At 33.0% G+C, this 14,951-nt stretch overlaps 2 protein-coding genes across 3 annotated transcripts in view; one reads left to right on the forward strand and one right to left on the reverse strand.

Annotated features, from left to right (window-relative positions):
• Positions 1-418: 418 nt before the first annotated feature.
• LOC110018269 (transcription factor DIVARICATA-like) lies at positions 419-2,617 on the forward strand. Its single transcript, XM_020715538.1, has 3 exons — positions 419-553; positions 679-1,523; positions 1,695-2,617. Coding segments are annotated over exons 2-3 (435 nt in total). The 5' UTR covers positions 419-553; positions 679-1,090; the 3' UTR covers positions 1,697-2,617.
• A 6,929-nt stretch (positions 2,618-9,546) lies between these two features.
• The window catches only part of LOC110018270 (coronatine-insensitive protein homolog 1b), a 35,978-nt gene continuing 30,573 nt past the window's right edge, over positions 9,547-14,951 (reverse strand). The window contains exons 2-4 of one of the 2 annotated variants that reach the window (XM_020715540.1): positions 10,860-11,337; positions 9,778-10,572; positions 9,547-9,690 (exon numbers count right to left, since the gene is read on the reverse strand). In XM_020715540.1, the coding sequence (XP_020571199.1) occupies positions 9,787-10,572; positions 10,860-11,337 (1,264 nt within the window). In that variant the 3' untranslated portion in view covers positions 9,547-9,690; positions 9,778-9,786. Of the gene's footprint in view, positions 10,573-10,859; positions 11,338-14,951 lie in introns of both variants that reach the window. The other variant, XM_020715539.1, reaches the window with a different exon arrangement.

A 14,951-nucleotide genomic window follows, 5' to 3' on the forward strand; every position in this document is an offset into this window, starting at 1 on the left:
ATTTTAGAATTTAAAATTATAAATATTTAATAAATATTGTTCATTTTCTTATAAAAATTGATTTATGTCCCCATAATTTTGTTTTAAGTGGTATGTAAATACCTTATAAACATATACCACACAGTTCTTAGATATTTACATATCTAACTCCAAAGCATTTATACATAAATACATCCATTCATACATACATTTTTAATAGTAATGTTATAAATATAGATGTTAAATTTTCTATATCAGTTATATAAATACGTAAGAATTTTGTGATATGCGCGTAAATTTCACATTTTTTTTTCTCTGCTGCCGCTGGATTCGAGGATTAAAAAATTCTCTCTGAATTGTAAAATATCATAAATCTTTAGGTTAAAGTGGAATAATATAATGCTTTCCCCTTTTTTATACGAAAAAGAATGAATTTTTATCGCGAACAGTGCCCAAAAACAGAGGACGGGAAGGGAGGAGAGGGAGAGGGAGAGCTGGAGAGACGAGTTCGTTTCTTCTTCTCCTCTCTCGGTTCATACTTCTCTTACGCGGCCTACAAATCCTCTCTACCGAGGTTTGATTTTTTTCTTCTTCAGCTTTCGCATCTCTTCTTTCTGCAGAATCTCTTCCTCTTCTCGCAGCGACTCTCTGCTTCTGCAACTCTCATCTTTTTGCTGGTTCTTCTTCTTTTTCTTGCAGTCGGAGATTTTCTTCAGGTTTTCATTTTAAAGACACGAACTATTCGCTGGAGGTTGCTCTTGGGAGCGATTTCTTGCTTCATATAGGCACTTTGTTTTTGAGGCTGAAGTCGATAGCGCTTCTTTTCTGGTGGTTCTGAGTAGGGAAGTGATTGTTCAGAAAAGGCTATTGAACATAAATTCTCTCCAGTTACTGAACTGATCTATTTGCTTCTGTTAGCTAGTATTTCTTTCTTTCTTGAGAATCTTTTTGCTGTATTGGCAGTAGGGAATTGTTCGGATTCCTTATGGGAGGTTTATAATTCATCAGCATTTCTCCTTTTGGATCTACTTCTCCATAACACCTCCATCAAAACCGAGTATATATATCTTGTGCTCTGGTATTTGGTGCTATAAACTGGTGAATTCCTTTGATGATGACGAACTCAGGGATGGAAGTTCTAACTCCTGCTCCTGCTTATTTCTCCAATTACAATTGGTTTGTTGGTGAGAAGAAGTGTGGCAATTGGACTCAGCAAGAGAACAAGCTGTTTGAGAAGGCCCTTGCTCGCTTTGACACAGATACACCTGAGAGGTGGTTAATGGTGGCGAGGATGATTCCTGGGAAGACGGTGGATGATGTCGTGTCTCATTACCAGGATTTGGAGGAAGATGTTAGCTGTATAGAAGCTGGGCTCATCCCTTTCCCCGGTTACAGCTCTTCTTCTCTAACTTTGGATTGGGAGAGTGATCATGGATTTGATGGCTTGAAGCAAGATTACTGTTTTGGTGGGAAGAGATCAGGCGGCAGACTCGCTGATCATGAGAGGAAGAAGGGCATCCCATGGACCGAAGAAGAGCATAAGTATTACTCCATTAAATCCCTCTAATCTTAACTTGTTTTTTTTTTCTACAATAAAAATTGGATTTTTACTTAACCACCATGAATAGGTTATGTTGCATTCTTAGGATGGCAATTTGTATATATTCATTTTTAATAATTACAATTTTTTTTTTTTTTTTTTTTTTTTTTTTTTTGATTTCTACTGGGTCTAAAAAAATATGGCAAAGGGGATTGGAGAAACATTTCTCGCAATTTTGTTGTTACTAGAACTCCAACACAAGTGGCGAGCCATGCGCAGAAGTATTTTCTCAGGCTTAATTCTGGTGGCAAAGATAAGAGGAGAGCTAGCATCCATGATATTACAACCATCAATATGGAAGATAGCAGCCCTTCCTCTCCATCCCAGCCATCAGTAGTTACTGTGCAGTCCTGTTCAGCCATAGCTCCTTCCTCAGAACATTTCTCTGTTGCTGTTGATTCAAAACAGCTCAATGAGGTGGCTAACTTCTTCAGCAAATCGGTAGACAGTAACCCGTATATTCCGTCGCCCTACGGCTTACAACAATATGGAATGATCCAGCAGGCTAGAAATTTGCAACCAAGCAATCTCAGTGGTTCTATTGTTGGCAACAATGGTGTCTTATTTTAGATGCAATGCTATTGAGAATGAATGTAGAGCATTGATGTGGAACAAAAGATGAACTTTTTATGATGAACAGCTGAAAATTGAAGATCAAAGTCGGAGGAGTTGATGTGGAGCTTGGCTGGTGAGCTGAGGGGCAAAACAAAAGCCATCTTTTGAAATGCTTATTTTGTGGTTTAAATAGTCAGCTTTGGGGGAGTTATTTGTAGTTCATATTTGGTATTGTAGAACACAATAATGCATTACCAGTATTGTAATGTGGTGCTGTACTTTATGGTACCTTTAGCCAATTATGTTAATATTTATTATCATAATTTAAAGGTCCTGACTTGTGTCTTGTATCAGAAGATCTTTACTTGTACCATTTTTCTATGGATGGTGTTCTGGTGGTAGCAGCACGGTTTACAGAACTTATTGTCACATTTCTCTGCTCCTGTGTGAATAAAAGGTATGTATTGATTTCTTTTTTTTTTTTGTTTTTGGATTTTTGAGTGAAATATATTGATTGGAAGCTTAAACTCTTAACCAGTAGGTTAAGGTGGAGAATGTGTGGTGATTATCTCTATTAATTTCGATTGAAACTGTAAACTTTTGATGAACTGGAGAATGTATGGTTTGTTAAGCTGCTTAGCTTAGCTTCAAATAATTACTTATTGTAATGTTTACTGCTTATTTCTTTCCTGTAACTGCATTTTTAATATATTCAAATGTATCCGCAGTGATTTTTTACTACTATTCTTATTTCGTGGTGGGCAATAGCTGTGGGAAAAGTACTGCAAAAAGCACAGTTTTGGATATTTTAAATTGCAGCCCTGTCAAAAAGACAATTCAGAAATAATAATAAAGAAAGGATTGAAAAGAAAAGACTTCTCTAGCCTTAATGATCTCTACTCTTCATTGTTTCTTTAGGTCCTGAATTTTTTATCGACCAAGAAAATTTTCAAAGCAGCATCACCGTTATTTGGATTTTAAATGTTTGAAATATGCATTGAAGCAAATGGTAAAGCAACTTTCCACTTAAGTGGGAAGGAACCAATTTGATTCATGAAGTATTAGATGGGTCCATAAATGAGCAAACACACATTCAATGCACAATATTGTAAATACTCAGTTGCTTAATGAACAAGCTTGAATGACTTGTTTGATTCATTTATGTTCATGAACAATATTGTTTAAGGCTCGTGAACAAGTTAGTTAAAAAGGTTGGTTAATGCTCAAGTAAGGCTCAATTATTACTCGAGTAAGGCTCATTTATGAATGGTATTATTTCAATGTGTATTTATTTGGCTCAACAAGCTTTTGTTTGATACGACTCGTTTATTTTTTCAAATAAGCTCCTCATATAAAGCTAAAAAAAAAAGCATAAGGCTCAATTGTGATTCATTTATTTTGTTAAACCAGCTGCTACCAAGCTTGAACAGTGTATTGGTAAATGATCTCGAGCTCGATCACATTTCTAATAGCTCATATTTGGCTCGAATACACTTTTAATAAATGAGTTCGAGCTCAAGCAAACACCTGCTCAACTCAACTCGTTTTGTTTGCTTGACTTCACATCACTCGTTGGCTACGGAGTGTAACCGGTAGTGGTCAAATTGCCATAGCAACGTTTTTGGTAACATTCACCTCTCATAGTCTTCCGACTCAGTTGAACATGTGGACGTGTATAATCAGATTCAAATCAAGCCACATTTTACATCCGTTCAAATTTTGGTCGGACCCATCAAGCCCAAAGTAACACCCCCGAAGAACAAATATTTATATTTATATATGTATATATTCGCTCAGCTCCATCATTGGAATCAAACTTTAACTACTTAAACTGATGCCCCCGATATTTAAAAAGGTTAAAGAAACAAGCATTTATTCTAACTTCCGGCAAGATTTTCTTTCCACATTGGGATGCTTATGCATATTAGAGTCCGGCATGACATCTTTGACTGAGTAATTACATGCAATCAATTGTCCTGCCCAGCTCTGAATTCCATTAGCTGGCATCTCATCCCACTTGCCTTGTACTTTTCTCAGCCCTCTCTTTTGTCCTTTTTCACGAGGTAGGTAAGGCATCTTGTTTAGCCGAATTAACTCCTTCCATGAATTGCAATTTTACAGAACCTACCTTCTACACATAACCCAACTTGCCTTAAAAAGAGTTTCATTTATTTCATATTCCACCATGTTCATACCCACCACCTAATCATGGTTGACTGCCGTATAGTTCATTCCATCTCCTCCTATTCCTTAGAGCTATCATGCTATTTCATTATACAAAAAATAGCCGTTAGCATATTTGATTTACTGTTATTGCTGCTGTGACTTTTTAAAATTTTTAATTATTTTATCTCAAAAGGATTCTGGGTGAGAGACACTTATTGGCTGCAGAAGGTTTATAAAACTCCAAAGTGCCATCTTACTCTGCTTCCAATATCCTCTCAAATTGTCTTACTTTAACTCTTTAAATTGTTCTTTTTACAGTTTTAGATATTTTCATTTTTTTTTATTGGCGGCATTTACATACGTACCCAACAATTCTTTTGTATTTGCATAACACTCAAATGTATAATATTACTTCAAAAATGACATTAATATTAACTTTTCAGAAGTTGAATACGTCTTTTCATGCATAATTTTATGACATCAAAGTATTATGAATGTAAATATCAGACTTTACGTATCAGATATGTAAATACATAAATTTCTTAATTTGTTGTTTGATTTAATTGTTGATGCTTTATGGGATTAATTTATTTTAGTAATCACAATCATCACAGAGCAGGAGCTGATAGTTTATTCCTGATTAGCTGGCTGTCCCACAAATGACAACAGGAATGAAGCCAAAGAATTATTGGCACTGTGGCTCTTTTGTTTTTATTGTTGTTGCTGTTTCAATGAGTGGTTGTTTCTTTCATTTAGAATTGAATATGTCCTCCCCTTCTTTTACCCATTGGCCCTTTTTGTCTGTACCCATTATTGCCATAGTGGCTGCAACTATCAGCAGCAAGTGTGTGGTGTCTGGACATTTCACTTTGCATATTTTTTTTTTTTTTGGGGACATTTACATACATACCCCACCTAATTCCTATGTATTTACATATCTAACTCCACTTTTACTTTTTTACATTTATATCACCCAAACCTTTCACATCATCATTATTTTTAGCTGTGAAATACATCTTTTCATGCATTGGTGAGGTGCCGTGTATGTAAAATTTCAAGTGTAGGTGTTAGATATGTAAATAGGTAAGAGTTTAGTGGTATTTATGTATATCTTTGTGATTTTCTTGAAGGTTCCCAGGCATGCCGCAACAGCTTATTAAACAAAGGAGGAATCAAGGCAGCATGAGCAAAGTGGTCGCCACTGTAAGCTTTTCAGAGGAAAAGAATGACAAAACTCATAAAAGTTTTTTTCTTTTTCTTTTTTTTTATAATTTTGAAAGTTGCAGAAGTTTTTTCTGCAAGTTGCAAGGTTAGTGCTATGTGATTGCATCAGTGGTTGGGATTTTTGCTTTTGTTTTTGCAGTCATTTAATTGAGAGCTTTTGGGCGAAGGAAAGGATGGGAGCCGCTGCTTTGAGATTAGAATTTGGCCTAGTTGTTGTTGGGAGCTTTCTTTTCTGCTCAGATATTTGTATGGATGGATCAACACTTTACTTTAAATAACAGTGCAGTGTCTGCAGATACATCCCACATGCATCTAACAAGTCTAGTTCGTCTGGGGCTGTGAATTTAGCTTCGATATTGTTAATTACTCTAAAATTGATTGGAGTTTTAGTTCGGAAGTAAATAAACAAGCTAAGCCACCAGGCAAAATTTTAGATCCTTTTTTTTTTTTCTAGCCGATTTCGAATCGATTTCAGATCGGCTCGAAATCGGATCGTTAACAGCCATAGTGATGTTATGGTTGTGAGTTCAATGAATTTAGCTTGAAGATCGTTAATTGCTCTAAAATTGTTTTGAATTTTGACTTAGTTCGAGATCCGAGTGAGATAAATGAGCCGAGCAAAGAGCTAAAATTATGGATCAAATTTTTTTAAAACCGGTTTTGAGCGACCCGGGCTCTGCTAGAAATCAGATAATTAACAGTTTTAGTCATGTTAGGAGTGTGAATTTAGCTCGAAGGTTGTTAATTGCTCGAATACTTATTTGAATTTTGGCTCTATTTGAGATTAGATTGAAATAAACAAGTTGAGCTACGAGTCAAAATTTTGGATCAAACTTTTTTTGAGCTGATTTTAAACCAACACTAGCTCGGGTTGAAATTGGATTGTTTACAATCAAATTTGTATTAAAATATTTTCGGACACTTCGGGCCTTAAATTTACATTTGAAGTTTATAAATAATAACAAAATGTTAATCAAAACATTAGATTTTGATAATTTATATTGCTCGAACAACGATTTGTTTTTTTTTTTTTTTGTATGATAGATTATCATACATTATTAATTTTTATTAAATTTTGATTATTTTTATTTTTAATTATATTAAACATTTTTTTATAATTTACTTATTTATTTCTTATTATTATGATTCATGAATAATATAATAGTCATTTTTTTAATTCTTAGATATCATTATTTTTTTCCTCTTTATATTATCAAAATTAATTTTATTTATTTCAAATTTAATTAATTTAGGCATAAATATATATTATTTTAAAAAAATTATGGTATCCTATATTTTTAAAATAAAAATAATACATCATGAATCCAACGCAGTGTAGATCGAACCATACTGTTATACAAACAACATACATTGTTTATATGTTTAATGGTTTGTGTGCATTTATGGGTTAATGGAAATACACAAGTCACTGAAGAGCAGCTATAAGAATTTAATATGCCTGAAATTATTTTTAACAACATAGAAAGGGGTCTTATACCTAACTTCAATATCTTATGTTATGTTGCCAGCTTCTTAAATGATGTTGAGTTTGTTTATTTATTTATTTATTTATTTATTATTATATAAAATTCTTGAAAATAAGTGGCATGAATGGTTATAAAATTTTTTAAATAATTTGGAATCAAATATATGGATTGTTGATGGTGTCTATTTTATATGGAATGATTATAATTAATTAAATAAATAAATTAATTTAGATCATTTTAATATTATTCATATGTTCATCACAAAACTTGATGAAATTCTATTTATAATCTTATGTTGTAGATCACAATTAGAGGTGACATTTCATGTTTGGAGATTATATGAAGTAGTTACATAGAAGCCGATCAATTTCTATGTATTATGTATATAACACCTAAACTTTAGTTTTTACGTATATATGTCAACTTACCTACGTATGAAAAAGGTGTGTTCAAGTGTTTAGAAGTTAAAATGGTGATATTTTTTTTTATGTGATGTGAAATATTTGGGAGGTATAAATATAAAAAAAATAAAGTTTTTTACTATATATGTAAATATCTTGGAATTGGGTGGTATGAAGTAAAAGCATCTAAAATAAAATTAGGATAATATTTATTCTCCTTAGAGGATAAAAGCTCTCTCCCTCTCTAATTACAAATACTAAGGCTTTGTTTGGGGCAGCTGCACTGATTAAGAAGCTGTTGAAGAATAATCTGATATTACAATAAACCGCATTAAATTTTTTTTTTTTTTGAAAAATTCATACCACAGCTAGAAAGCTCCTATCGCACCTAACCAATAGTGGTGGGAAAATGTTAGTTTCAACAACGGCTTTTTGAAAAAAACATGCTAAAATGCAGTTTACCCAAACGGCCAAAACAACGGTGCGGTATCAAAGAGAGCCTAAGATGCAGCTTTTACGCGGATTTTGATGACGCAAATAACACTTGTGTATGTGATTACATTTTTATATTTGAATTTATGAGTTAGGTTAACTTTAGTAAAAGCTAAAATGCATAAACACCTCAAGATTAGATAAAGTGCTAAAGCTAACACACACACACACACACACACATCTATATATATATATATATATATATATATATAATTAGGCCAGTGATGTCAGTACAATTGATTTACAAAACCCTTCATAACTGGATGGTTTGATGCAGCTTTTAGCAATCTATGGATTGAAAAAAAAAAAAATCTCTAATTAACTCAAATTAAGCTGGCAAACAAATTTGAATTTTGAAAGAGGGGGCATTTACATAAATACCACCAAGATCCTATGGATTTACATGACTAGCACCTAAACTTTAATTTTTACATTTAGACCACCCAAATCTTTGATATCACATTAAAAGTACCACCCTTTTAAAGTTTAAATAGTGAAAAACAGCTCTTCATGCAAACTAGGGTGGCATGTTAGTAAAAATTGATGTCCCAAGAAATAGAATGTAAATAAAAAAATAGAGATAAAAAAAAGTGGTATAATACTATTGTTCTTATATTTATAGTAAATAGAAATTCCATTGTTGAAATATTGATAATACCCTTGAAATTCTTTATCACCAACAAGCGGCAACCATCGAGATTATCATTATTGTGATCGAATATTTTCTCATCTGACCAACTTTTTGCTTTCCCCCAGGCTGGCTAGCCGCTATTCGGTCAACAAGCTCGGTTCGATTGATTGGATCATTAATCACGAAGCAACTACAATTCTTTGCACTCGTCAGGATTGATTCCTCGACACATGTTCCGTCCAGAATAATTGGATGTGGTTCAACACATTTTGATCATATATACATACATACATACATATATTAATATTTAACATTACCAAATAATAATAATCTCTCTTTAGGGTTTCTAGATGAATCATTATATTATGTAGTCATTCATTACATCTTGGAATTTGTGCGGCATATTTTATTTATTTATTCGGAATAATTTAAAACATTTAGTTTTGAGCCTTATTATAATTATAAGAAAAAATATAGGCTTCTATGCACATGCCCTGAAGCTACAAATAATTAAGGGGATTCTATTTATAAATAATCAAAAGAAAATTTATATACTATAATATATTTATATGCTATAGTAAATATACTACAAATTTTAGGGGCATATAATAAATTCCGATTCATAGCCACTGGCTTATTTTTAAGCTTCCATTGCTATGATTGCCAGCGGCAAAAAAAATACAGCCTACTTAGCCTAATACATAAAGGTAGATACATACATACCACACACAACTTATTTATTTACATATCTAACACCCAAAATTTGATATTTACATTTATCATACCTTGGCGAAATAAACTGCTAATGAAAAGAAATATTTCATTATTAAAAAGACAGTGATGGTGATATTTCTGATATGAGTGACATGCATGCAAATAAAAATGTTTTAGGCATTAGATATGCAAATTCATAACAACCGAGCAACATGTATGCAAATGCCCCAAAAATAAATAAGTAATAGCACCAAATGAAAGATATATCACCATCAAAACTCAAGGATGCTATCTATCTAGAGCATTAGTGTTGTCATCCGAATTCTTACTACAATAAACAACATGGAACAAGTTTTTATTACAGGTACATCCATAATTAGACTCTTGACAAACTAGCCAAAATATGCACATCGATTCTCTACCCAAAGACAAATGAAGAAGCTAAGACATACAAAACAACAAAAACATTAGAAAAACAATTTAAAAAAAAAAAACAAAAACATGAAAAACATTGGGCAAGAGCCTTACAATGTACACTCATTGTCGATGCATCGGAATCACCGAAGGCGGGCAGTCGATCCGCCTCCCAGCTAGCGAATAGTACGCGAGTATCTGAGCAGGATGAGGAACATTGTTATCATTCGTCTCCCGTCTTGGAGGGATGAATTCAATGTTCCAGTACGGCCTGTCCATGAACAATAGGTCGCGCCCATCCGGAGATGCGTTGTAGCCCTGAACCCATATGTATCTCAAATAGGGCAATTGCAGCACGGCCAAGGCCAAAGCGCGCTCGCTGAAGCAGCAGCCGCGTAATTCTAGCTTCTGCAGCTTGCCGCAACCTCGAGCAAACCTTAAAAGCCCTTCGTCGGATTCCCCAACATGGCCCAAAAGCATCCATCGGATGTTTCCACTGTATTCTCCGAGGTATCCGAGGCCGGTATCCGTCAGACCTCCAGGACGAAGATAAAGGGCAAACCTCCTGAGCTTGGTGCAACCCCTTAATAAAGCTCGGACTCCATTGTCGAGGGGTAACTCCGTTATTCGCTCCTCCCGCTCGAGTAAAACCAGCCGAAAATCACACAGGTTTTTGCAGTATGTGCCCATGGATTCTAGGGCAGAATTCATAATGTCGGAGACGTACACAGCCAGGTATTCCAGGTCTGGACATCCTTGGGCTATAGCAGATAGGCCTCTATGAGAAACCTTGCCCTGTTCATCCTCTAGGCCTGGCTCATCCTCACCTCTTTCTATTCTTAGCCTTTGCAGTCTCGGACATGTCTGAGCAACAACTTCTAGCCCTCTGTCTCCAATAACCTCCCTGACCTGTTAGTTTATTAGAATAGAGGCGAAAATAAGAGTGCAAAATGATTGTAAGAATATTTACATGCATACGACTCAATTCTTTGTATTTACATATCTAAAACCTTACTTCAAATTTTAAAAGATGTATTCCACTTTTTAAAAGTTAAAATAATAGTATATTTGATGTTATAAGAAATACTTGGATAGTATAAATGTAATAATTAAAGTTCAAGTGTTAGATATGTAAATACATAAAGAATTGGGTGTGATTAACAAATTGTGTAAAAGTCCGTATCAAAGATGCTTACCTCAAGAACTTCTATGTTTGGGCAGCACTGAATAAGCTGACAATGATCTTCGGTACTTAACAAACTATATTGCAAGTCCAACTTCCTCAGTGCGGAAGCGACCGGAAATATTATGTGCATCTGGTTCGTCTCAATGTAGTTGAGACCCAATCGACAAAGCTTTGAGGGAAATTGAATGTTATTGTACAGACTATCCTCTCCAGCTTGATCATCAAATGAACCCCCACCAAACTCTTCCAGAGAAGTAGCCATTCGGAAGAACCCCACGAGGTGGGAGACATCACATTCGCTAATCTTTAGGGAAACAAGGGACTTGCAGTTTCTGGCAATTAACTCCAGGTCTTCGCGTGTACACTTGAGATATGTCATATAAAAATTGAGGACCTCAAGAATAGAATCGTTTGCTGCGAGCTGACGTAACCAGCCGCCATCGTTCTGTACGATGGAGCTCTCTTCCAGAAATAATGTTCTGAGTCCTCTGCAAAAGTAAATTATGAATTGTGTGGATTTAAGCTATATCTCCATTGCAATATTTTGAAGAGGACTACGTGTTGAAGTTGCTCTGTAAATAATGATGAAGGTGCTTTCTGTAAATGAATGTAAGAGGTTCATTTCAATGAAAGAGTGAAACAACTAATCTTTTTCCGTGTAAGTTACCAGCTCACACCAACATTATCTGTTGGAAAATAAATAAACAATTATTTTATGTGAGTCAACATATATAAATAAATATGTTATTTATACTGTCTTAAAGTTAAGCCTAATTAGTGTGAACTAATAAAGACTAGGCTTATGAGCATTAAAATTAAAAATATAGTAAAAAAGATGTGAAGAGATGTATTTGCATTTTCAACTTTTATGATGGGTAAAATTGGAAGTATAAATGTATAGGATATAACTATCCATTAGTAGTTATCCTAAAACGTTACAGTCCCCATTTTCATGTGTGTCATGCCACTTTTCAAAAAGAAAAAAATCTTCTCATCTGAAATCCCATCGACATAATAGAATTACGAAAAACATCAATTTGAAAGACGACCCATAACTACAAATAATTATGAATCAAGGTATACTTCCACATTTTAGATTTGTTTCTCTTGATGATTTGATATGAAAGATTCAGTGTTCAATGAATCAATCTTTGGTTGTGCTTCCACCAAGTTGACGATAAGTAATATCAAAGCCGACTCCATGTTAAGCCAAGAAGAACAAATATTTTTTTTTCTTTATTTTAAGTTTAATTTTCTTGGATTTACATATCATTTTATGGTGAAGCACCTTAATATTCGTCCTTGTTATTTCTTGAATGAAGATTTGAAGAATATTCTGTGTTATTGGTTGTGTAAATTCAAGAAAACTTTACTTTTCATAATAATGCAATAAGTTATTATTGCTATGTTATGAGTCCAAAAAAAAGATTAAAGATACAATTTTTTGGGATTAAAATTTGCATATGCCTTTGAATGTGAAATTTTACCCCCAAAATTTAAATTTTAGATTTACGAAATTGTCTTGAAACAATTCTAACAGAATTGTAGAGCTGCCACTGCAGCTTGTTTTCTCTTCCTGAAAATAATGGTTATTTAGATTTTTACTATTTTTATAGTGATTAATTGAAACAATAAGCTATCAAAATAACCTCTTGTGAATATTAATTAAATTAAGATATTTGGAGAGTTATGTAAATTTAATTTATGCAAATATTAATTAACCCAAATGAATATTAATAATTGATCAAATTTAAGTTCACACATGTTGTGATAAATATGTAACAATTATTCAATTTTTTAACATTTAAATAATAAGTGGATCCAATGGCTAGTTTATTATTCAACACGATTTATTGTTAATATTTGATCACTACATCAAGAATATCATTTACAAATTAACATTTTTGTAAAACACTAAATATTAATGGTGTCCACGATTCTTATGAAGGGATTAAATATTATTTAAATCTTGTTTATATTTATTATCAATTCTTATGTGAATATGTAATTTTATTCTATGTATAATTACTATATCTAATACCTCAATATCTAAAAAAGTTAAATCCATTCCTATGTTGAATGACACTAAATTTAAGGATTGGAAAGATAACATATTAATTATTTCCGGTTGCCTTGATCTAGAACTTGAACTAAAGATTGAATATCCTACTGCCGATCAAAATTCTACTGAGAATAAAAATGGAACTTAAGAAATGAGGTTGTTCAAATCACAGGAGTCACTTAATCATCAAGTGAGGCATTCTAGTAGTTATTAGAGGGGTTGTGCATCATGAGGTCGATGCAGCCAAATTTTTTTGAAGCTTTTAAAAATTACTTTGCCAAGAATGACACAACTGAAACAAGCACGTTGTTAGTGAGCTGATTTCAATGAGGTATCGAAGTAAAGAAAGCATGAGGGAATATATCATGAAGATGTCTCATACTGCTTCACTACAAAAGACATTATAGTTGGATATTTCTGAAAATCTTTTAGTGCATCTAGTTATGATTTCTCTTCCTGCACAGTTCAGTCAATTCAATGTCAGTTACAACTGCCAAAAAGAAGACTCTCAATGAGCTCATTTCTTATTGTGTGCAAGAGTAAAAAAGCTGAAGTAAGAAAAAACTTAAAATTTTCATTTGGCTAACACCTCTATGTATAAAAAGAAAAGACAGAAGAACAAAGATGATGCTCAAGGTCCAACACAAAAGAAACAAAATAAAAAAGAAATTAAAAGATATGATTTTTTTTTGTTGTAATTTAGGACAAATAAAAAAAAGGCTTGTACCAAAAATCATGCTTAAAGAGCAAAGAAATGTACACTTCTCAATTTTATTTGTTCTGAAACAAAATAAAGGGGAAATTAAAAATATGATTGTTTCTATTGTTGTAAGTTTATACATATAAAGAAGGTTTGTACCAAATATCATGCTTAACGGGCAAAGAAATGAACACTTCTCAATTTGATTTGTTCTAAAGCTAATTTAGCCTTAATATCAAAACACATTTGGTGGATTGTTTCTATATGTCACTACTCATATATAGTGTCTTACCTAAACTATCGAAAGTCGAATAATTTTGAAAGATTAATCTATGTGTGCAATAGTAAAACGGTTGAAGTTGAAGCTATATGACATTTTAGATTTTTATTATGTATTGATTGTTATTTGGATTTGAAAGATACCTTTGTTGAATTGTCATTAAGATGAAACTTAGTTTCTATTATGCTTTAAACAAATTTGGATACACTTGTTCATTCGAAAATAGTCAATTCAGTCTTTCTTTAAATTCAAATAATATTTGTACTGGTTAGGTTAACAAGATAATCTACACCCGCTCGATACAGTTGCTTCTTATAGTAAATTCTTGCATGTTACTCTCGGCATAAAGCAAAATTAGCTAACAATAATTCCGCTATGTTATGACATAAGCAATTAGATCATATTTCAAGAAAAAGAATGAAAAAGTTTCTGGCAGATGAACTTCTTGATTTCATTGGCTTCACAGACTTTGAATTATATGCTCAATGTATTAAAAGGAAACAAGCCAATAAAAGAGGATGGTGTCAATAGAGTTTTAGATGCCTTTAAATTGATACGTATGGATATTTGTGGAACATTATTTTATGATTTTATGGAATGGTCAACAATATTATCATTCATAGACGATTTCTCTCAATATGGCTCCCTGTATCCATACATGAAAAATCACAATCATTGGACATGGTCAAATCATTTAAGATTGAGGTTTAGCTTCAACTTAACAAAAAATGTTAAATGTATTAGATCTGATTGTGGTGATGAATATTATGACAAATATGACGGTTTAGGTAGATAAAATCTCGAACCATTTGTCAAATACCTGGATGAATGTGGTATAGTCACTCAATATATCATGCAATGGTCACCTAGCATGAATGATGTTATTGAGAGACAAAATCAGACACCTAAGGATATAGTGACTATGATACGTCATTCCACATTAATCGAGTCTCTCGCGTGAAGCACTCAAGACTGCAACTTATATTCTCAAAAGAGTGCTAACTAAGGCAACAACCAAAACACTATATAAATTTTGAACTGATAAAAGATCTAGTCTTAA

This window comes from Phalaenopsis equestris, unplaced genomic scaffold (genome assembly GCF_001263595.1).
Source record: "Phalaenopsis equestris unplaced genomic scaffold, ASM126359v1 Scaffold000006, whole genome shotgun sequence".
In the NCBI taxonomy this organism is placed as follows: Eukaryota; Viridiplantae; Streptophyta; class Magnoliopsida; order Asparagales; family Orchidaceae; genus Phalaenopsis; species Phalaenopsis equestris.

Excerpts from the sequence above, each read along its gene's own strand:
- LOC110018269 (XM_020715538.1), top strand. The coding sequence starts at position 1,091 with ATGATGACGAACTCAGGGATGGAAGTTCTAACTCCTGCTCCTGCTTAT.